General features: G+C 41.2%; 2 protein-coding genes across 6 annotated transcripts in view; one reads left to right on the plus strand and one right to left on the minus strand.

The window, feature by feature from the left end:
* The window catches only part of DYNC2LI1 (dynein cytoplasmic 2 light intermediate chain 1), a 38,692-nt gene extending 37,346 nt beyond the window's left edge, over positions 1 to 1,346 (plus strand). For both annotated transcript variants that reach the window (XM_038551165.1, XM_038551168.1), the window contains one exon: positions 1,048 to 1,346. In XM_038551165.1, the coding sequence (XP_038407093.1) occupies positions 1,048 to 1,110 (63 nt within the window). In that variant the 3' untranslated portion in view covers positions 1,111 to 1,346. The remainder of the gene's footprint in view (positions 1 to 1,047) is intronic.
* Positions 1 to 22,840, minus strand: part of ABCG5 (ATP binding cassette subfamily G member 5) — a 49,437-nt gene that overhangs the window by 6,589 nt on the left and 20,008 nt on the right. For 2 of the 4 annotated variants that reach the window (XM_038551161.1, XM_038551162.1), the window contains 9 exons: positions 18,958 to 19,090; positions 17,287 to 17,426; positions 16,589 to 16,718; positions 15,918 to 16,131; positions 15,630 to 15,835; positions 14,685 to 14,823; positions 9,816 to 10,001; positions 5,518 to 5,630; positions 3,093 to 4,399 (listed from right to left, as the gene is read on the minus strand). In XM_038551161.1, the coding sequence (XP_038407089.1) occupies positions 4,206 to 4,399; positions 5,518 to 5,630; positions 9,816 to 10,001; positions 14,685 to 14,823; positions 15,630 to 15,835; positions 15,918 to 16,131; positions 16,589 to 16,718; positions 17,287 to 17,426; positions 18,958 to 19,090 (1,455 nt within the window). In that variant the 3' untranslated portion in view covers positions 3,093 to 4,205. The other 2 variants (XR_005365817.1, XM_038551163.1) reach the window with 2 other exon arrangements.

Raw genomic sequence — 22,840 nt, forward strand, 5'->3', positions numbered from 1 at the left:
TATAAAGACTCTTCAAAGTCTTTCTTCAGTTTTAAAACTTTTAACATTTAAACTTCAGTAATTTGAGTATAGGTATGAAAGAGACAATCTGCAATTTTTCTGAAAATGAGAATGGAATTTTCATCGCAACTATGAACTTCAATTATGTTAGCCAAAGGGCAGTGTTTGCCATATCTTGCAGAGTAACCACTTTCTGCTTATTTGAAATAATGTACTTTGTACAGTTACTGAGACACTGAACAATACGTAAGAAGAAAGGAGGCAATCCCCTTTGATGATCCCTTTGCATATCAATCGTCTAATGCAGGGTTCCACCCATACCAGAACTTATTTTATGAATTTTAGAAGTAACATATACTCATCACGGAAAAAAACCCTCATAAGATATAGAATAAAATAAAAAAAAATAGAAAGTAGAAGTATCCTGTCCTCTCCACCTGTTTGCTTTTTTCGTGTGGCACATACGACCACTGGTATTTTTGTTGGCTGCCCATGAAACCCTGTGTGAATGGGCTCTGACATCTTTAATAATGTCCTTCCTGGGAGATAGCTAAGTTGTTTCCATTTGTGTGCCAGTATACACAGTACAGTGACCCTCCTTTTATTTATATCCTTGCATTCTTCTCTATTATTCTGTGAGATTCATTTTAAAAGGCAGAATCACTGGGTCAAAAGAATATATACATTCTAAATATTGATAATTTGACAACATCAACCCAGTTTTGGCAAGACTTGAACAGAAAACAAAAGATCACTTTTAAATAAAATATGACAAATGCATTTATTTGAATAGTTTAAAGAATTTGTATGTATATATAGTATATAATTTCATCTTTATTAAGTGCATCTCTAAGTGTTGCTTAGGCTGTAGAAACTCTAAAGACTCTACATTTCTAGAAAATAAATCCTAGTAAGAATTTACAAGATAATTGTCAAGAAATTTTGCAAATGGTAATACCATAAAGGATGTGCTGTCATACCTAAAAAATGCTAAGGTGCCTAGTTTAATTTTTAAAGTTTTTTTCTTAATACATATTTTTGTTTTAGGAACTGGAACAATACAAAAGAAGTTCTTCCAAGTCTTGGAAACAAATTGAGCTTGATTCTTGAACCTAATTTGTATTTAGGTTCAAGTGTATTTATTTCTTCTTTCCCAAATACAAGTAAGTTTATAATTAGCATAATGGTAATAAATGAAGGAAGCAAAGATTTGTAATTTGTTAAAAGTGGCATTTCTTGTATTAAAGTGCAACTCCCTGGATAATTAGAAGTCTTTTAAAAGGGGGAAAAGTTGTATAATGACATGCAGTATTTTTTAAAATAAAAATTCTTCTACCTTTCTCTAATATGTTTAGTGTATACTCACTTCAGCACTTATAAGTTTCTGCTTTATTATGCTGTTTCAGGACTATGAAAAAGCAAGATCCTTTAGTAACAATTATGAATATGAGTTTAAACATTTCTATTAGACACATTCCTTCTCAAAGGAATTTTTTAGAATCGTGGTCATGTGCACAGGTGTCATCATTGACTGTAAAACACAGGCACAAGAAGCACCCGAAGAACCCATTTCAAATGAACACTCCTGGGCAGCCCAGGTGGCTCAGTGGTTTAGCGCCGCCTTCAGCCCAGGGCTGGATCCTGGAGACCCAGGATCAAGTCCCACGTCGGGCTCCCTGCATGGAGCCTGCTTCTCCCTCTGCCTGTGTCTCTGCCCCCTCTCTCCCTCTCTGTCATGAATAAATAAAATCTTTAAAAATAAAATAAAATGAATACTCCTGAGTTCCCACACCCAGAGACCCTGAATCAGCGGGTGTGGAATGGGGTACAGGCAGCTCTAATGATTCTCACATACTTATTTTCGGTAAAAGTTTTTGAAGAACAGGTAAATTTAAGGAGATATTCTATCAGAAAGCAGGCCAAAATTAATGAATTGGTAATATTGGAAGATCACTTCCAAAGGCTTTTAAAAAGCCTTCTCCATCTATGATTTGTATGCCTGCTAGCCAAGTTCAATCTGGAGTAAATATAATTATCACTACCAAGAAAGTCATTTATTCTGTGATCTTCCATTTCCACCATAAAATATGTTCACTGTAATAAACCATACACCCAGCTTCAAATAAGCACACTTACTAACCCCAAGAACACCAAAACTGATGAGTGGTATCTGAGTGGAGAGCAAACTCCCTGATAACTGCAATGAAATAAGACTTCATAAACTCTTAGCAGTGCATGTGGTTTCTAACACTCCTGACAACAGGATTCAACACGTTTCCAAAGAACCTCATTCTTAGGTGCAGACAGGCACCCTGCCCAAGTGCTGTGGAGAAAGAGCTCCCTTTAAATTAATAGTGAACAGTATCATCTCAGAAACATCCACTGACTTGGTGGGAAGAAACAGCCTATTCCACAATAGTAATAGAAATTTCTATTATATAATTTGATTGTCTTACACATCACTGTCCATTTTTGACTTGAGACATAGACTGTCACATGTTGAAAGTCATTGTGTTTTTCTAAGATGGTATCACTAACATTTAATAGCTTGAAGTCACGTGCTGTGTCAATTTTCCAAATGTTTCTGAGCTAGATGAAATTCATCTGCATATGAATAGTAGAAATGTTTCCACTTACAATGCACACCCATATCTTTAGTAAGTTGAAATCAGCGATTTCAAAAGAGGTTCCTGTGGGACTCTCTTTGAACTACTTTAATAGATTATCATCTGCAGAATTGTCTATAACTGATGTGACATATATAATCTGTAAGGCATTATGTAACTATTATACCATAATCATCAGTGTCAGAGACCTTTTATAAAAATTGACAATACTATTCTGGTAATTTGCCAATGTCTCCAGATCCTTAAATACTGTTCTAAGAAATAGAATTTTACTGTGGTTTCCTTAATGAAATGATCTTTTCTGCTACAGTGTGAGACATTTCAAATGCTATAATTTATCATTCTTTGCAAGTTAGGTCACAGCAACTGAACAAGTTCATGTACTCACTAAGATGTTCTCCCTCAGCATTACCATGGTAACATTGAGACAGGGTCTTTTCAGACTTGTACATGAATTACCTAAAGATCAACCAGAAAGATAATCAGTCATTTAGTACAGAACCCATTTTTAATCCTCTATATACATCATTTCATCCCTAAAATTATGTAATACAAGTATCTCTATTTGTATTTGTCAGCATCTTTTTCTCTTTATGATTCAAGAACCTGAATTCTGTGTGTGTAACCTGGTTCTTTCGATGTCAGTTGAACATTTTATCTTTATGGACTTCAAATAACCCCTCTTCTTTAGCATTAAAGATGTCATTTCTCAGTGCATACACTTTATCTAGTAACATTCACTTTTGATTTTGTAAGTAAACTAAGGGAAAAGTAGAAAAATAGCAAACTAATATTTAAAAACATTACCCGAGGTCTGTCTGGCATGCTGTGTTCTCAGTTCAGCCCATTCCTGAACGTTTTAACTCCCAAAAAAATCCCTGAGTATTCTGTATCAGGGGTCTTCATCATCCAGCATCTGTCCAACATCCTTTCAGTGTGATTGGGTAACGCAGACCCTCATGTAAACGTGTACAAATAAATGTGGATTTTTCAATGATGAAGCATTCCCACCCAGTTCTGCATGATGCTTTGCTTCACTTGAACCCACAACACTCTTTTCTGTTACTTACAGTCAGTAACCATTCAAATATCTTCTTCTCACCAAATCTTTTATTAAATGTAAGCATAATTTTGTTTGTAAACAATTTTTTTAAGATCTTTTAAATTTTTAGTCTACACCCAGTGTGGGGCTCGAACTCACAACCTCAAGATCAACAACTGCATGCTCCACTGACTGACCCAGGCGCCCCTGTAAGCATAATTTTTTAACTGACCTATTTTTCTGTGTCTAGAACAAAGAAAACAGTCACACTAGTCTCCCATAATTTTATGAAAGATTGTAAGTTATTACTATTTACATTTTTGGACTAGCCCACTCACAATTTCTAAATAGCCCATGTCCTACAAGTCAGACTATCATTCAAGGCCAGCATGGATCTGAGGGGGGCACAGATGGAGTTCAAGTGGTTAAAAGACTTAAGATGTACTATCAAGAAACATATGGCTTTCTTATTTCAGACATTCAAAGTAGTCATGCACAATTGGGCTTAAGTTCCATTTTTGTGGCAATGTTCTTTACTATCTGCTAATGAGATGATCCCTTATTTTAAAAACAACTATTCCTAGGATGACAAGAACTGGAATAAAGGCATACAATGTCAGAAAATTGGTTGTGAATCTGGATGTTGCACCCGGGCAGGTTCTCTCAATGAACTGAATTCCTTGAGTGAAGGCACACATTGGATTAGTTGTCACAGAACCATTTGAGCTGCCTGCCAGGAAAAGATGGACAGTGTCAGATATGGTGTGTCCCAGGTACTTTCATCAAGTATTTACCAACTGCCTGCTAAGTTCCTGTCATTATGAAAGATACAGGACATTTTAGAGAGCCCAGAACTCATTATTAGGTGAAGCAATAGTGTTCTGGGTCCTAGCTTCATTTTGAGATGGAAATGGATTTGTTTCCATTTGGGATGTAAATTCCTTACAACAGTACTGAAAAAATCATGATCACTATGATCACCTAGTACTGAATATCCTAAAGTTACTGCTATTACCACCTAAAACTACTTAAAACAACCATTAAATTCTGCCCTGTTCTTTAGTTGCCTTCACAGATTGGCCTGGGATTTCCATGGCCAGAAGGAACTGGTTATGCTCCCACTGCTTCTCATGGGCTTGCAGAACAGACTTTTGCCAAAAATGGCTTACTCAGCTATATACTACATACATTTTAGGGAACGAGAAGACACTGCAACCTGCTTCAACCTGTTCTCTTCGGAACGGATTCCAGGGGCGCCTAGGTGGCTCAGTCAGTTAAGCAACTGACTCTTGGTTTTAGTTCAGGTCATGACCCCACAGACATGGGATGGAGCCCTGTGGGGGGCTCTACACCCAGTGTGCAGTCTGCTCCAGATTCTCGCTCTCCCTTTGCCGCTCTCCATTCATGTGCATGCGCTCTCTCTCCTTCCCTCAAATAAATAAATCTTAAAAACAGATTCCACCCAGAGTATACTAAAGTTTATCCTGGTGTACATTAGGTCTATCAATTTTTTAAATATTTTATTTTTTTAAGTACTCTCTATCCCCAGTGTGAGGTTCAAACTTGCAACCCCAAGATCAAGAGTCTAATGCTCTTCTGAGTGAGCCAGCCAAGTGCCCCAGGCCTACTGTTTTCTAAAAACATCAGAGTGACTTGAGCTGTTGGCCTTTGACGGGTAACTAACTTGACTTTTATTTTAAAAATCAGAGAAACTGTTAGACTTTTATTTCAAAACAAGGTTTTAAATCTATTATAAAACATAGCTTTTATTTAAAAAATACATTTCCCTCAGGGAATTGCTTCCTCAGAGTAACATGTAAAAATAATATTCTAAAACAGAGTACTTACCACAAGTGAAATTCTGTCCATAGAACTCATTGACTATAAGAATCTCAGAGCAGTATTTTTGGAATGTAAAATAACTGAAGATTTTAAAAGGAATGGACATTTCTTCTGTGTTTCTGAAGAAAAGAGAGAGCAGGCTAAAATTCAGTAGTCTCTGGTAACTGTCCTACCAAGTGAAAAGAAAAGCCGCCGCCTTTCTATGTTTCCCATTATTAATATAGTTTTTATCGCTCATTATAAAAATTGTGCTGTGAAAAACATCAAACAATACTGAGAAGTACAAAAATATACCACTGCCCAGAAATAACTGGTTAAAATTTTGGTGATACATGTAACGTGTGTATATGTATGTGTTTATAAAATTATACATAAGGGGAATCACACTCTTCATGCTCTTTTTTAACCTACTTTTTTTTCAACCAAACACATGTGTCAGACAGCCTTCCAAGTCAGTAAGCATAGCACTCCATCATTTTTAATTATAGCTCAGTGGTCCATTATAGTAGAAACCTTAACAATCCCCTGATGATGGATTGGTGTCTAATTTTTTTGATAAGCACCGATGATATAAACATGAAAGAAAATACACACCTAACACATCACTTTAGAGGAGGATATTTGTGATTAAATAGAGATTTGAAGGAGCTAGTTTGTGAAGTGAGAATTAACGATGATATAAGGGGAGAGGATGGAGAGAACAGCAGATGTTCATTGTGATGTTCAAAATGAACTCTGTTCCCTCTTCAGTCTCTTTTAGGAGAAACTTCATGCTGACCTTGTGGCTTCCTCTGTCCACTATATAATTTCTATCAATCAACAAATATGGATTAAATCTTTTTATTTGTGAGGCACTAGTTCTAAGTGCTTGAGGAATTCAAAGAAGTACCCTACCCCTAGAGAACTCGCAATGTAATTGGGGACAGAAAATATATATCCTTAAGACTAAAAAAAAAAACACAGTGGTAAACAATCTGTGCCAAGTATAATAATCCAGCACCACATGTCCATGACATTCTTGTACTTCGTATTTATGGTTTTTACCTATTCCCACGTGGCCTCCAAACCCCATGACTTTCAGTTATGGGCAATGTTCTAAGGAACAAAATTGAATCAGCCAATCGAGAGGCTAATTGGAAAGGACAGGATAGATGAACCTGGGGAGGAAGGAAGGAAGGAAGGAAGAGAGGAAAGACATTCTAGGAAGGAAGGATGGTATGAGCACAGGCATGTCAAGGACTGCATATGGGGCCAAATGAGCCAGAAGGGCTGAAACAGAGGATCTGAAGCAGTGGGAGCTGAGTTTGGAATGACAGGAACTTGCTGTTTCAGAGCCTTGTGGTGGGCTGACATTGAAAGACCATAAAATCAGTGTTTTAAGAAAACGCTGCACCAGCAACTAGAGGGATGGAATAAGGGCAGATTAGGAAAAGCAGAAAGGCAAAAAGGGAACTGTTTCAGCAGTAGTTCAAGTATAAAATGACAAAGGCCTGCAACAGGATGATGGCCATAACAGGCTGGCTGCCTAGCTGGCCAGAAGGTTCCTCTCTTAAGATAGGAACTATGTGACTTCATCTTGCAGTGCACCACACAGGGTGGAATACATGTAAAGGCTCCACATGTATTTGTGGTTTGGAAGCAAAGAAGAAACCCAACAGAAGTTGGTGATTGATCCGATGTGTAGGCAGTCCCAGGAGAGAAAGCAGTCATTCATTCACTCAATTCAGATATTTATTGCAAACCTATTTGGTTCAAGGGCTTGGGCCAGCCACTGAGAACTATAATGAATGAGGCACCGCTACTGTCCTCCAGAGGCTGCCATCCTTTGAAAGGAAAGCTGCAACAGAAGTGACATATAGTGGGATTTCAGAGAGAGCTAATCTAGCCAAGGAACAGCATGCAGGCATCTTTACGGGTGGCAAACGGACACAAACAGGTCTGTGAAAGACACAGGAGGATAATCAGGCTGTATCATAGAAATCTGGAGCATTTTAGAGAGGAAGGAACCATGTATCTAAATTTATTGATGTGGGGCAGCCCAGGTGGCTCAGGGGTTTAGCTCCTGCCTTCATCCCAGGGCATGACCCTGGAGACCTCGGACTGAGTCCCACGTCGAGCTCCCTGCATGGAGCCTGCTTCTTCCTCTGCCTGTGCCTCTGCCTCTCTCTCTGTCTCCCTGCATGGAGCCTGCTTCTCCCTCTGCCTGTGCCTCTGCCTCTCTCTCTGTCTCCTCTCTGTGTATTCTCATGAATAAATAATAAAATCTTAAAAAAAAAGAAACATGTTCTTTATAAAAAAAATATAAAAAAATAAATTTATTGATGTGGGACTGTCCACATTATATCGTTAAATGCATACTTCTTCACAATAGTGCAATCTCATTTTCATTAAATATAAAAGTCTAGCAAGATACACAACAAAATTTAACTGAAGGTTGTGATACTTAAGGTAACTTTTACTTTCTTCCTTATACAGTTCTGTATTGTGTACCTTTTTTCTCCAAAGAACTTGCATTTATTTTGTAAGCACAAAGCAGCTATTTCTGTTTGTGTTTAAAGGAAAAGGCAGCCAAAAATGCAAATATTGCAGGAAGGCAGTCAGGAAAGGTGATGACCTGAGGGAAGAATATGAACTTTATGACTAAGAGGTTGATGTGGCCCTTGAAGAGCAGTTTCTTTTTTAAAGATTTTATTTATTCATGAGAAACACACAGAGAGCCAGAGACAGAGGGAGAAGCAGGCTCCCTGTGAGGAGCCTGATGTGGAACTCAATCCCAGGACCCCGGGATCACAACCTGAGCCAAAGGCAGATGCTCAACCACTGAGCCACTCAGGTGCCCCGAGAGCAGAGTTTCAGTTCAGTGATGGAAGCAGAATCCAGATGAAGCCTTGGGATGTTGAGGTTTTGCAAAAAACCCAAGAGCCTTTGATAATGCTGGCCACTGCCTCTCTTTTCAAAACAATGAATCTCCTTTTTCTACAAACCAAATACACAAAATAGTGCCAGAGTGACTGGAGCAGGTAATAATTCAAATATTCAAGAGGAGATCCTGCCCAGTGTTGGGTCTATACCTTGCTGGCTTGATTGGCTACCCTTGGGGTGACTTGATTTGTGCATTTTTTATAGATGTTAACAATCACTTAACACAATGTAATAATGGCATTGTAATTTTGACTGATCAAAACCAGCTCACTTTGTAATTTTCGCCTTTATATAATTCAGTACAGCTTATGAAGTGCTTTCCTGTTGATTATTATCTCATTTGTTTCTCATGTTCCCTTGAGGCTGGTAGGGCCGAGATCATTAGCTCCATTTTATAAATGAAGAAGCAAATTTAGATAGAAAAGTGACTTGCCAATGGTCATGTGGCAGATAAATGGTAGAGGAAGTATCTGACTCCTGGGTCAGAGCTCTCTCCAGGGAGCCACGTGTGGCCTGGGAGTCTTCATAGTAGTTTGACTAGAAGTCAAGTCTGAAACATGGATTGCTCTAAGAGTTAAATAATTAAATATATAAATATATAAATGTAATTACATATAGTAGATGCTCTGAGCTTTTTTGTTTTTAAGTCAAAGAAATAGCCACCTTCACATTTCCTCAGGGACCCTTAGCATACTTAATAGACACTCACATCACCTGCCTGGGACCACCAGCACTCTTCTAAAATTCTCCACCCTTTCTGCTATTGCTTTTTTTAAATGTATGTATGTGGACATATATATTGTCTTATAAAATGATGCTTTATTATAGAAATTCATAAAAATAAGGGAAAATATAAGAAAAAGTTAAACTACATTATTACCCAGAAATAATTGCTGGTAACATTTAGTATGTATCCTTCTAGTCCTGATATTTTCTTGATCAGTCTTTTGTCATGCAAGCTCTTAATCTGACTGTTCTTACTTCCTAAAAGAAACCAGTAATTGAGAACCAGAACAGAGAGAGACTCCACAGTGCCAGAGCAGAAATGAATTAAATACATGCTATTTAGCTTGTAATGATAGGCTGTGAGTTTTTCTGGAGGATGGGTTGGTTTTCCTCCTCTTGTTAACTATCTGTGAATCATATGGATAACATGCCTAAATTGTCATTTCTTGATTCTCAGTGTGAAGACATTTTACTGAACACGTGGTAAACAGTTCAAGGTCTAAACAGTAATGATAAGTACTAAATACTCCAGATCATAAGGCAATACCTTTAGCCAGTATCACACAGCTCTTCTCTGCAATTTCTTATAACTATTGTTATCAAGTGATTCATTAACAACAGATAGTCAACGAAAATCCCAAACTGTCATATCTTACCTTACTAATCCAGATCCCACAAGTATCCCAGCAATGCAGAGCAGAGCCACTATACTGTTGACCACATTTGGGTTTTGGACCATACCAAGTAGCACAAGAGTTAGAAATTCACCGATTAAGTGGGGGGCCAAGAGAGCAGCAGAGAAATACCCAAATCTGGCAACCTCAGGATACAAGCCCAGAGTCCTAGAAATACATAAAGTCTTTAGTTTCCTCTCCAGGGATTATTTAAGAAAAATACCACATGTGCCTTCTATGAATAAGTCCATGGTGGTTAATGGGTGGGAAGAGTTTGCAGGGTAAGCCAAACTCCTTGAAAGGCCTTTTGGAACAGAGACACCCTTTGAGACCATTTTTTTACTACAAACTGTTTCTGTTGGCTCCGACTTAGTGTGCCACCTTTTCCCTTTTACAGCTCCTTCAGTTCTCAGAGGAAAATATTAATACTTAAACAATGCTCACAATCGGTGCAGTAAGTGGAGGTGTTGAACTCTCCAGGCTTCTCCATAAATAACCATGTTCTGCTTAGCTAGCCGTGCTCCTACCCTAACTAGCCTAGCCTACTCTCCCAGTGCTGAAGGCTCACTCGACCTGCCGCTCTGCCCCTCCATCCCTGTTACCGTGGGATGGTTGCCAATGTGAAAACCCTTCACTGCCTCTGGTGAATTAGCCCTTCAGGTCTGCTCCATTCTTGTTTCTTGTTCTACCAGCTCCTTCCACAGACTTGATCCCCATTTTCTTGTGAACAGACTTCCCTACATCCATGCCCCTTCACTCTTATATTCCTTCCACTAAATACACTTCCCTGGTGATAGCGTGTCCCCAACAACCATTAGACATGGCTGCTCTTTCTTGCATTTGTACAGTAAGGAAAAGGAGCTGGCACGTCTTAGATGCATGCCTCCCTACCACTCAAGGCCACAAATCATGAATTTGCTTCTACTATTAATTCTCTTTCCCTGTGCAACCCTTTGTGGCTTTTAGGGCATTCTCTCACCTTTAATGATTTTACAGCATCTGGACAAGGGTCAGTCTTTGCACTCCTGCCCACTATCATTTATCCTCAAGGTCTTTAACCTTCCTGATAAACCATCAACATCAGTGCCTCCTAATCAGGCAACCTGACCAGTTCCCATGGCTCCATCTACCTAATCTTCATCATTCACCATGTCTTGGACTTAAATGTTACTCAGAACTGTTCTATTTTCCCAAGATTTCAGATTCTGAAAGTGCTGTCTGATCAGGGCATCCCTCATCTCTCCTACCTCAGGTCCTTACCCCCTTCTGTCTTTGCCTACCAGTCCCCACACCCAGAGATCCGGGTTCTTCACTTAAGTTCTCTCCCTGAAGGTGTGCTGAACAAGGCATTCCTCAGCACTAATCAAATCTGCTCTGCCTCACCTGAACCCCTAGACCCCTAATTTTTTCCATTTACTGGGTTCCAATGACATGTCCCTCATGGCTAATCTATACCTCTACTTTAAATTATCCCGTCCACTCAATTACTAATTTCTTGCTATCTTTATCTTCTCTACTTTTCATCTTCCATGTCTTGTGCTCATTCTCTCTCTTTTCCTCCTATTGTTGCCAAGTTGATCCTATCCATTTGTTCCCTGATTTCATGTTATCCTGATTCCCTATCCCTACCCTGCACTCCCCTCGAAACTTGATCTGTGAATTTTCCTATTTTGCTATAGTTTCATCTACTCTTCAATCTAACGGTTTTTCCTGATGGTGTTATTTACCATATCCTAAAAACACCCACTCCCTGAGCCTGATAACTATGTGAGCAATTGCCTTCTTTTCATCCTACCCTATACCATCAAGCTTCTCAAGCAACATCTGCTTCTTCTACCTCCTTCTTTACTTGTTCTCTTGTGAATCTGACTTGTAGCCCCATCACACTACTGACGATCCTTTTTGGAAGACTGCTAATGACCTCTTAATCTGATCCCTTACCTCCATGAAGCTCTGCAATATGAATGGATATACCACACCTCTAGTCTGCTGCCAAAGCAAGCCAGCCTCACCCTCCAGAGTCCAAGAAAGATGGGTCACTCCCTAGTTCAAAACCCTCTCCTATGTTCCATTATCAAATCCACTTCAGCCCCTTAGCTTGACATCCAACACCTTCCCCCCCACAGGGACCAGTCATACCTTTCACTACTCCTTCCAACCCTTTTCTCTCACAGCACAACTGAACCTTTCTCTGGAAAGGTCTTATGTGTTTTTGCTCCTGAACTTATGCCCTTGCTCTCTTTTCTATCCATTCGAATAATGCTCATCTCTCAAGCTGTCCTCTCAACCAAATGGGCTCTTGTTCTCCTTTGTAATTAACTTGGATAATGGATGTGAAATGAAAAAGATACTTCCATCTGTACCTCAGTTTGCTCATCTACAAACAATAATTATAGCACCACCTTTATAGAATTGCAAGCCAATTATCTGAATTAATACATTTAAAACCCTTTAGTGCCTGACATAGCCAGTGCTCCGTATGTGTTAGTTATTATTATTATATTCCTCAGCATAGTGTTTGTGCATCCTTATAATACTAATCTTACACTCTCTTGAATTAAAATCATCTGGAGGGATCCCTGGGTGGCGCAGCAGTTTGGCGCCTGCCTTTGGCCCAGGGCACGATCCTGGAGACCCGGGATCGAATCCCACATCGGGCTCCCGGTGCATGGAGCCTGCTTCTCCCTCTGCCTGTGTCTCTGCCTCTCTCTCTCTCTCTCTCTCTCTCTGTGTGACTGTCATAAATAAATTTAAAAAAAAATTTAAAAAAAATTTAAAATCATCTGGAGATTTATGCCTACAATCCATCATCTGAAATACTCTAGAGCCAGATGTGTTTTGGAATGTGGCAATTTACAGATTTTGGAAAGGCTGTACACTGCATAGACCATACTTGTCACAGTGGGATCGGGGACTCCACTTATAATCAAGCATGTTGTGTTGATATGGGGAAAGTATAAAGAACATCATGTCAGTTCAGATGAGATTTTGCCACTTATTTCAGGTCATTTGTGCTGCTAAAAGTTACAAAAACACTGTAGCTTTCGGAGATGTTTACATTTCAGAATTGCAAGCTTGAGTGCAGAAGGCAACACCTTCTGTTCACTCCTCTTTGAGTCTTCTGTTGCACCTAGTATTATGCCTGGTACTTAGTAGGCATTCAACAAATATTTCTGTCATTTATCAAAGAATTTGCTACATTGCTAACAGCTTTGCTGCCACTGGAAATGACTCTTTTATGCCTTTTTATCAAAAATAGTCATGACCTGTGTGCTTACACTGAGCCTAGTTTAAAACTGCCCTATTTTCTCAAATCTTAAAGTACTTTCTTTCTCATCGGCACTTTTTCAAATATTATATGGTCTTCAAAATCAGTGCTTCACAAATTTTAAGTGCATATGAACCACCTGGGGGTCCTTTTAAAGGCAGAACCCAATTCAGTAGCTGGACTGGAGATTCTGCATGTTAAACAAGTTCCGAAGTAAGGCTGACACTGGTCCATGGGCCACACTGAGTAGCAAGATTCTAAATTAGCAACATCTTCAATTTTCAGCCAAACTTGATTTACTCAAAAATGATCAGATTTTTAAAATCTTCTGGATCATTCAGCTTAAACTAGACAAACCTGTGGTTTACATCATGGATTAGAGATTCAATGTTCCTGAGTGTCTGAGAATAGCGAGGCTTCATCAGGGCAGGCAGGGAGGCCCTATGGTCCCTGCCATCACCCTCGGTGGGGAACCCATCCTGTTGCTAACTCGGAGCAAGTGGCTCTGCCTCTGTCTCTCTCCAGAATGAGACCAACTTCTAAACACCCACCCCAAGACCTTCCCACTCTTCATCAGGGAGCTCAAACTCACTAGGCCCTGGTTTGTCTTTTGCTTACATATCACTTAATTCATAATAATTATTTTCATGTAATGTATCATGGGTCTATATACAAGGCTATGTTAGGAACACCTGCTTCTGAATTCTGGCCTGAAGAAAGCATCCCAAGAACTGCCTGAAGTTCTCCAAATAACAAGCTGGGCACCTTTAAACTACCAGAGTCACAGAATACCAGGTAATACCCCCATCTTTTCCTAAGGGAAAGCCATGGGGAACAGGGAAGATACTTCTCCCTCTGATGACAATTATGCAAATAAGTACACATTCTTAGATTTATATCTTTTAAAAGTTCTAACAAAAACCAGAAAGAAGCCATCAATCCAAACCTAAGAGCAACAGGGATGTGCCCCTTCCCAAAGCCGCTCTTCCAACTGCTCAAGCCCCCTCACGCCAGCCCAACTGTGAGGTTGTAGGTGGAACCTCAGCAGAGTTGCCCTTCCAGCTAGGAGGAGCCTGGGAGCCATGTTCTTTTTTTCTTTCTTTCTTTTTTTTTAAGATTTTATTTATTTATTCATGAGAGACACAGAGAGAGGCAGAGACACAGGCAGAGGGAGAAGCAGGCTCCATGCAGGGAGCCTGACGTGGGACTCAATCCCAGATCTCCAGGATTAGGTGCTGGGCTGAAAGTGGCGCTAAACCTCTGAGCCACCCGGGCTGCCCCTGGGAGCCATGTTCTATTGCTATTGAACAGCTGCTGGTTGCCTCTGCTCCTGGATCCCAACTACTTCAGGGCAACCTTCTCTTTGCAGGCCCTGCAGAGGATGTGGGACACAGCAGTGCCTAGCACCATGCAGTCCTGCTGGTCAGCTCTCAGGTCCCATGTGGCCCCAGCTGGCTTTTTTTATTTGTCTTAAAGGACAGGATATTGTACTAGGCACTGATGGGCAAATAAAGATCTCCAGGGCCACCTGGAGACCCCAGGAGGCCAGACCCAGGACTGAACACCTCTGAACACCCCCTTACCAGTAGCACACACTGCTGAATATTATGGTGGCAAGGACACTGAAGGGGAGGGCATGGAGCACATAGGCCAGCAGCATCTGCCACTTCTGGTACAATCCGTCTTGGCTCTCCTGGTCGCTGACAGCTCGCAGCACAGGAACTGGGCACAGAAGACAGGCTTCAGGATAGCTGGTCACTGCCACAGAGCTAAGGGGAGGGCTAGCCCAGAATGAACTTGAGTTCTGTCAGGGTTGGATGATGGGGACGAGCTGGGGCTCCCTAGTCATGTAAAGAGGAGACCTGCTGTCCACAGAACTGTAAACACTTCCCCCTACAGAAATCTACTGTACTTGAATTACAATATGGTTGCAAAAACTGTCATAATTTATTTCCTTCTCTAAAGTCAGGGGAGAGTCGTCACAAATTCAAGAACACGTGCAAAAGGGTCACGAATGATGTGAGGTACTTTGTCCTCTTTTTGTGCAGGGTCTTGGTACAGAACACCAGGCAACTAGGTGGTGTTTCTGGATCCTCACTCAATTTGAAAAATGGGTGCTAGCTGTCCTAAAATAGGCTTCAAAAAGAATATAACAGTACAAAATTGGCAGGTATCTTGGACCTCAGGCTGCACACCCTAATTGCCAAGATAGGGATAATGGGAATTATCTTTTAAAAATCTCTTCCCAAACCCTGCCCCATCAGTAGCCCTAACTTCTTGTTTTCCCGAACCCTTAAAAACCCTCAGAGAGATCTACTTGATCAACTAATTCACACAAAGATGTTAGTAACTCAGTAGTTAACTCTTTGCCAGGGAGAGAATCTAGAGAGGGCCAAGTTTAGTTCAGCAAAATACCTCTTATAATGGTGGAGTCTTACAAGATAAGATGCCAGCTGGAGAAGGGAGATGATCAGGAAGAGAGGAAGTGCCCTCCCCACCCCTGGGGTGAACTGGGCACAGGCACTCACATAGATTCACAGCGTTGAGCATGCCTGTGTATGGGGTGGCACCCACAAACTGGTATAGGAGACCCACACGGTCCTGGACAGCACCCTTCAGCACATCGTTCTGGACCCGCAGAAGGTAGAAAATGACGAACAAACCCATGATCAGATTCTGAACAAGACGCATAATCACTGCCAGCTTATTTCTCATTAAGTTTCTTGTCACTCTCCTGAAAGCCAAACAACCCCATTTTAATCCCTTTTCTTTTATTGGTGGGTATCTGACCACTTAAAACAGGGTGAGGCTCTTACCTCAAGAGAACACCCAGTTTAGAGAGAGCTCCAGGAGAATCTTTGGTTTTGAAAGGAACCATTGGTAATGTTTTCAGGTGTTTTGTTCTTTCAATGTTCTCCAAGGTTTGGCGATAAATTGCTGATTCTTTGTAGGCAGATTCAATCATCTGGACTCTCTTGTAGGTTTCTAATTCCCGTTCTTTGCTTTGGGTATCCACTGATGTCAGGTCCACTAATTTTTTCCCCCAAAAGAAATGACCCATGTGTTTTTAAATACATATATATGTACAATGGCTAATAATATATGCTTCATCATTGATTCAGGAGTACTAGCTAATACCTCATCCCATCAGGAAAACACCTGTTGTTCATGCCTACCTATAAAATCAGAGTATCTTAAAACTATCAGCAAGACCCTGAGGATTCAACTGGGGCTGTCTGGGAGACTTTAGAAGCTGATTCTTCTCTGACAAAGTGGACATGCAGCAATTTAAGAAAGATCCCCCACCTCATTCTGATAGGTCATCTATGGCAAAGTTAACTGACCTGACCAAATTAATTCCTTAAAGACTGAAATCACCAAAACAAAAGGAAGAATAAAATCCACTAGTGCTCTTGATACCTATGCAGAAATCTGAGATGATAAAATTGAGTGAATATTCATGATGGGAAGTGTGAAAAAAACTTACTATAGAAGTCAAAAGGGTTTGAATGTTCGGGACAAGGGTAACTGCAGCCATTGAAGAAATCAAGCATTTCTGCTGGTGTCCCACAGAAAACTAGCTCTCCGTAGCTCAGAATGGCAATTTTATCAAAGAGCTGATGGGAAAATCAATGGCATTAGTATGTATCAGTTCACCGTATCCTTCTGGAGAATAAATTTCCAAGCAGTCAGTCCCTGTTGATCGTGGCCATGCATCAGTATTCTTACTGTGCCACTGGGGACATAGAGAGTATGTCCCTATTTTTTTCAGCCTGCGTTGCCACTGTGCATCATCCGCATCTGGCCTGGACCCAGCATCACACCCAGAAAGGACAAGAACTCCTGGACCTGGGCAGTGGACCTGGGTTTGAGGCTCAGCCATGTTCCCAGAGTGACCTTGGACAAGGTGTTTATTTTATCTTAGATCCTTGACTCCATTTTGCATAATTTCTGAATCTCTTTTCTGTAAAGTGACAATACTGATACCCACCTCATAAGATTGTTATGTGTACTAAATGAACTAGTGCATAGAAAGTACTTGGTACATGGTAGACACCCTTCCCATATCAGGTCCCAAATGGACCCAAATGCTCTGGTTGACAAGTACTAATCTCTACTTCACGATCCTCAGCTCAACACACACCCACTCTTGATGAAGTAAGCAGAAACAAAAGCCCCCCTCACCTGGAAGAGCTCGGAGCGTGGCTGGTGGATGGTGACAATCACAATACGGTCTTTGTGAGCCAGCTCTGCCAGGAGGACAACGATCTGATTTGCTGTCATGCAGTCCAGGCCCGTGGTAGGCTCATCAAACAGCATGACTTCTGCAGGCAAGGAAGGGTCAGGCTTCTGAGTCACTGACAAGACTGGGCTCTGCTCTAAACTCAGAATTTTGAACAGTTCCTTACTGAGATGTCTTATCCCATCCCATCTTACCCTATCTAAACAGTGCCCTGTGAGAAGTACCTGCATGTAAACTGGCTTTCAGCTTGAGCCCAGGCAGAGGAACCTGACCTCAGAGGACCCACCTCCCAGCTCCAGAGCACATCTTGGCCTTAATCCTTGAGGGGACAGAGCAGCAACAAGATCAGGCCTCTCACATGGTACTATGGACTGTCTGGGCTCTGTCCCAAGGGCCATGACAAAGAACAAGGGCTGGCGAGCAGGCACCAAGTTATTTTCAAAAGGCTGAGAGGAGGCTGGTTAAAAAGACATAACCTTGGGGATCCCTGGGTGGCTCAGCGGTTTAGTGCCTGCCTTCAGCCCAGGGCATGGTCCTGGGGTCTTAGGATCGAGTCCCACGTCGGGCTCCCTGCATGGAGCCTGCTTCTCCCTCTGCCTGTGTCTCTGCCTCTCTCTATCCCTGTGTCTCTCATGAATAAATAAATAAAATCTTTAAAAAAAAAAAAAAAAAAAAAAGAGGGACGCCTGGGTGGCTCAGCGGTTGAGCGTCTGCCTTTGACTCAGGGCATGATCTCTGGGGTCCTGGGATTGAGTCTCACATTGGGCTCCCTGCAGAGAGCCTGCTTCTGCCTCTGCCTATGTCTCTGCCTCTATGTCTCTCATGAATAAATAAATAAAAATATTTTTTAAAAAAAGACATAATCTTCATGTGGAGCACTTTCCAACACTAAGAGTCTTTGCACTGCAAAAAACTCTGCACCATAAAACAAATTCTTAGGTGGGACAGGCATTTAGATTCTTTAGAAGGTTTAACTGTGGCCATTTCTACCCAGGAAGTGAGAAGGGCTCTTTGTGAACATCCCTCTTCTTTGCCTTCTAGTGACCAACCACTAGTTGGAGAGCAAGCAGTCTTAGTGTGCCCCAGTGGAGTATCCAGGGGTAACATGTCCTCTTCCAGGTGATGGTTAAGAACTGGGATTTTCCCAGTGGTAGGGAGAATGACCAAACCCAGCAGGAGCAGCAGGTAACTGGCTACCCCATCTTGATAGCTCCTCTCTCCAAAATATACACTTTTTTGCATATCAAAGTCCCGCTTTAATTCCTGCCATTTCTAGTCACACCCAAACTCATTGGCTTTCCATAGCACCCACAGTGGTGCTTCTCTAATAAGAATGGACAGACCAGAGGCCTGTGTTCATGGAAGACCCTAACTGCATATTAAAACACAAATATAGTGTCTCCAAGTCCAAGAGCTGTTTTGTACTTGGATGGTAGAACAGCATCAGGAACTATGTAGCATTTCCAAAGAAATTGGGTCCCCAGTTTGAAAAACCTCAATGATGTCAGTTCCACACAAACCCCTTTCCAAACGGAGACTGTAAAAAAAGAATGGAAAATGTCTGCAGACCCTGGAAGACAGCAGCAGTAGTAATGGTTCTGGGTCCCACTTACTGGGATCCTGGAGGAGCTGGGCTGCAATGGAGACCCGGCGCCGCTCGCCACTGGAAATCCCCCCAAGGTTGTAGTTGCCAATCAGTCGATCTGCCACGTGGCTCAGACTCAGCTCTACCATGACTGTCTCCACCTGTAAGAGACAGAGTCCAGGAAGGCTGGTCACTGCAGGGATGCTGCTCCAATTCATGGCGTGCAGATGACATGGGAGAGGCAACACGCTTCCCCTAAGTCCTCAGGCCACCTTCAGGCTCACCACCCCCTAGGAACAACATGCCTATTACGATAAAATCCAATTTGGTCTTAATCATAATACATGTGTCAGGTTAAAATAAGTAATACAACTATTTTTCAAAAGTCTCTAGAGCAGCAAAAACTATGTTTGTTTCAGGCAAATTCACCAGAAAACAATGGAGAGGTCACTGGACTCCTATTTTCAGATGCTGCATTTAAGTTCAGCATACAGAAAAATCCCCTAAAAGCATAGGTACAATGCAGCTTTTTAAAAATGTTTGGTTTTTGAAATTTTACTATAATAAATGTTTTAAATGTAAAAAAAAAAAATCCAATTTGGTTTAAACTAACTTGGCTACCCTTATGTAACCCAAATAAGTCCTGGAGTCCCATGAGGTTCAATTTCAGTGTGATTTTGCATCAAATATAATCCAGCTATCAAAAGAAATTAAAAATAATGCCAATATTTATTTAACTCTCTTTAAAAATTTCCCAGGTGGCCAAGTTTATAACCTGCAGCCATACTTAATGTCCTGTATCCCATTCTCCTCACTCTATCTTAGACTCTGCCATTCCCTGAAACCATCACCTTACTCCTCCTCCTCAATTCCCCCACAACAATAACAACTAGAAAGGTTCTTTACTGGCTTTCTAATCAAGAAAGTTGGCCTTTGCTTCCCCCTCCTTTTTTTTCCTTCCTCAGCTTAGCCTATCTCCAGAGACCCTTTCAATAATCTTTATTTCTGGCCCTGCCTTTCTGATTACCACTATCTGCATAAGGCCCTAGGGAAAATAGCTAGAAACGGACCAAAAATCTTCATATATTGGTGGGCTCAATAATGAGTTTTGTTCTTATGTACCTCAAATGAGATTGTGTTACTTTTATAACGAAAAAGGAAACAAAACACTGCATTAAAAAATAACAAGGGGCACCTGGCTGGCTCAGTGGTTGAGTGTCTGCCTTTGGCTCAGGTCATGAGCCTAGGGTCCTGGGATTGAGTCCCACATCAGACTCCCCGCGGGGAGCCTGCTTCTCCCTCTGCCTAGGTCTCTGCCTCTCTATGTCTCTCATGAATAAATAAATAAAATCTTTAAAAAAACAAGTAAAAAAACAAAACAAAACAAAAAAACAAGTAAGCAGGAGTAAAAGAGGGGATAATTTGTGGAACAAAGTTCCAGTGTATCCAGGGAGTGGGATCAACAGCATGGATGAATGTTAGGACCAAATGAAGGAACACATCTAAAATAGATCCTAAGGAGTAACAGGGTTTTTGTTTGTTTGTTTGTTTTTAAGGAGTAACAGGGTTTTAAAAATGCATAAATAAATCAGTATGATTTACTCTGGAAAAAAGAAGGTTCTCCTCTTGCCATCAGAGTAGGATTCTGGAATTGAGTCTTGCTTGACATGGCCAGGTTGAGGTGCTCACCAGCCAGGGCAGATTCCTGAACATCCCTTTCATCTGTTCTGCAACAGCAAGAAAGGAGTAAAACTTGCCTCTCCTGGCTTGGAAGGGATGGACAGAGGAGACATTTATTCAACCTGTTTCACATGCCCCATGCACTTTCCCAAAGCCTCTCCCATGTTTAGGAAATACTATTGGGAATGGAATTCACAATGTCTTAGAAGGAATCCTTGGGATCATTGGGATGCACTGGGATCATCAACCACTATGCTATTATGTTTTCAGATAAACTGACTCACTCCTCGCATCAACTCCAGAAGAGATACATTATTATTCTATTTATTATAGAGGAAAAAACAGATCTTCAGAGAGGTATATAACTTGTTCAAGGTCACACCATTAACAGGTGGCAGAGCTGGGACTAAAAGAACTGTCTGGGTTCTCTCAAGTGGTCCTTGAAGCACAGGGATTAGCCAACAGTCCAGCAGACACAGCTTTCTCATGTCAAGCACAGCTTTATGTTCAGGTTCCTCAGAGGAGAGATCTGCTGTGTTCTGTTCTCTATTATCACCACCACTTCCTTCTCACTAAATTGTCACGATTTTACACCCTGTGGACTGGATTTGCTCAGAAAGTACTTTCAAGCAGAACTTTTGCAGGATATTTAGGGACTGTCAGTGCCAGAGGAATGTTTAGCAGGGGAAAATATCTGCAATCAATTGATTTCAAGGCATCTACGAATTTTTTGAATTTTTATGCAAATGTGCATTTTCTGGGGAAGAGCTCAGTGACTTTCTTAGATTCATTCTCTCAGAGGGAAATGTAATATAAATGGATCACCAACTCAGAAGAATCTGTTTATGACTGCATTTCTCCCACCCAAATACCAATAGGATCTTCTCCTGCCCTTTTTAGATACATAAATACTAAAGCAAGCAGAGAGAGAAAGTCTGCAGATGGACTTCTCTGTCATTCACTGTCAGGGCTACTGAATTATGTGAACATGGCTGTGCCTCAGTGTGGGCTAACTTGGCTTCCATCTTCTCTCATCACAGTGGGGCTCAGGAGATCCCAGAAGCTCAGGGAGACAAGATGGATCTAGAGGACCTGAGTTCACCTCCCAACTCTGCCTTTCCCAACTGTCTGATCTTAATCTTGTGTGTCAGAAGATAAAGTCTCCTTCATAGGGTTGATGCCAGGATGCAATGAAATACTGTGTGACAGAGTCTGACTAATGTCAGCCAACTATGAGTTCAGAGTCCAGGCACACCTTCTTCCATTGCACTTCACTTTATTGCACTTCATAGGTATTGCATTTTCTACACATTGATGGTTTGTGGCAACCCTGTATCAAGAAAGTCTACTCAAACCATTTTCCAACAGCATTTGCTTACTTTGTATGTCAATAAAGTATTTTAAAACTAAGTAAGTATATTGGTTTTTTTAGACATAATGCTACTGTACACCTAACACACTAGAGTATAAGTGTTAACATAACTTTTATATGCACTGGGAAACCAAAAAATTCATTTGACTCTAATTATTTTGATATTTGCTTTATTGCATTGGTCTGGAACTAAACCTACAGTATCTCCAAGGTATGCCTGTGTACCTTGCAATGCCTTCTGAACCCTCTAAGCTAACCTCCGGGCAGGAAACAGAGCTAGGTATCACTGTGAAGCTGAAGGTCCTTCCTGAGGACCAGGCTCCTTGCTAAGACTCCACTGGAGTAAAAAAACTATCCTCCAGCACTGTCTAGGACTCTCAAACAGAAGAATGCCCTTTATTCATCTGGGCATTATATCAATCAAGTCTACTGGTATTTGGGACACAGCTTAGACCTAATATCACTCTCCAAGCCCTGTCTGAAAGTCCAATGCCAAGGACAAATTGACTAAGTCCCTGGTGACACACCCAACAATGCCTGATAAAATGGTACAACCTCAGCTGATATGGAAGATTTCCTTGGAGCCTCAATGGCATTAGGGAAGACCAGCCCTGGAGCCTGAACTGCAGATCCCTCTGGGTTTACCTATGAATACTTCCAAACTGGATACATTTATTTATTTATTTTTTTTTTTTTAAATTTTTTTTTTTAATTTTTATTTATTTATGGTAGTCACACAGAGAGAGAGAGAGAGAGAGGCAGAGACACAGGCAGAGGGAGAAGCAGGCTCCATGCACCGAGAGCCCGACGTGGGATTCGATCCCGGGTCTCCAGGATCGCGCCCTGGGCCAAAGGCAGG

Source organism: Canis lupus, chromosome 10 (assembly GCF_011100685.1).
Source record: "Canis lupus familiaris isolate Mischka breed German Shepherd chromosome 10, alternate assembly UU_Cfam_GSD_1.0, whole genome shotgun sequence".
Lineage (NCBI taxonomy): Eukaryota > Metazoa > Chordata > Mammalia > Carnivora > Canidae > Canis > Canis lupus.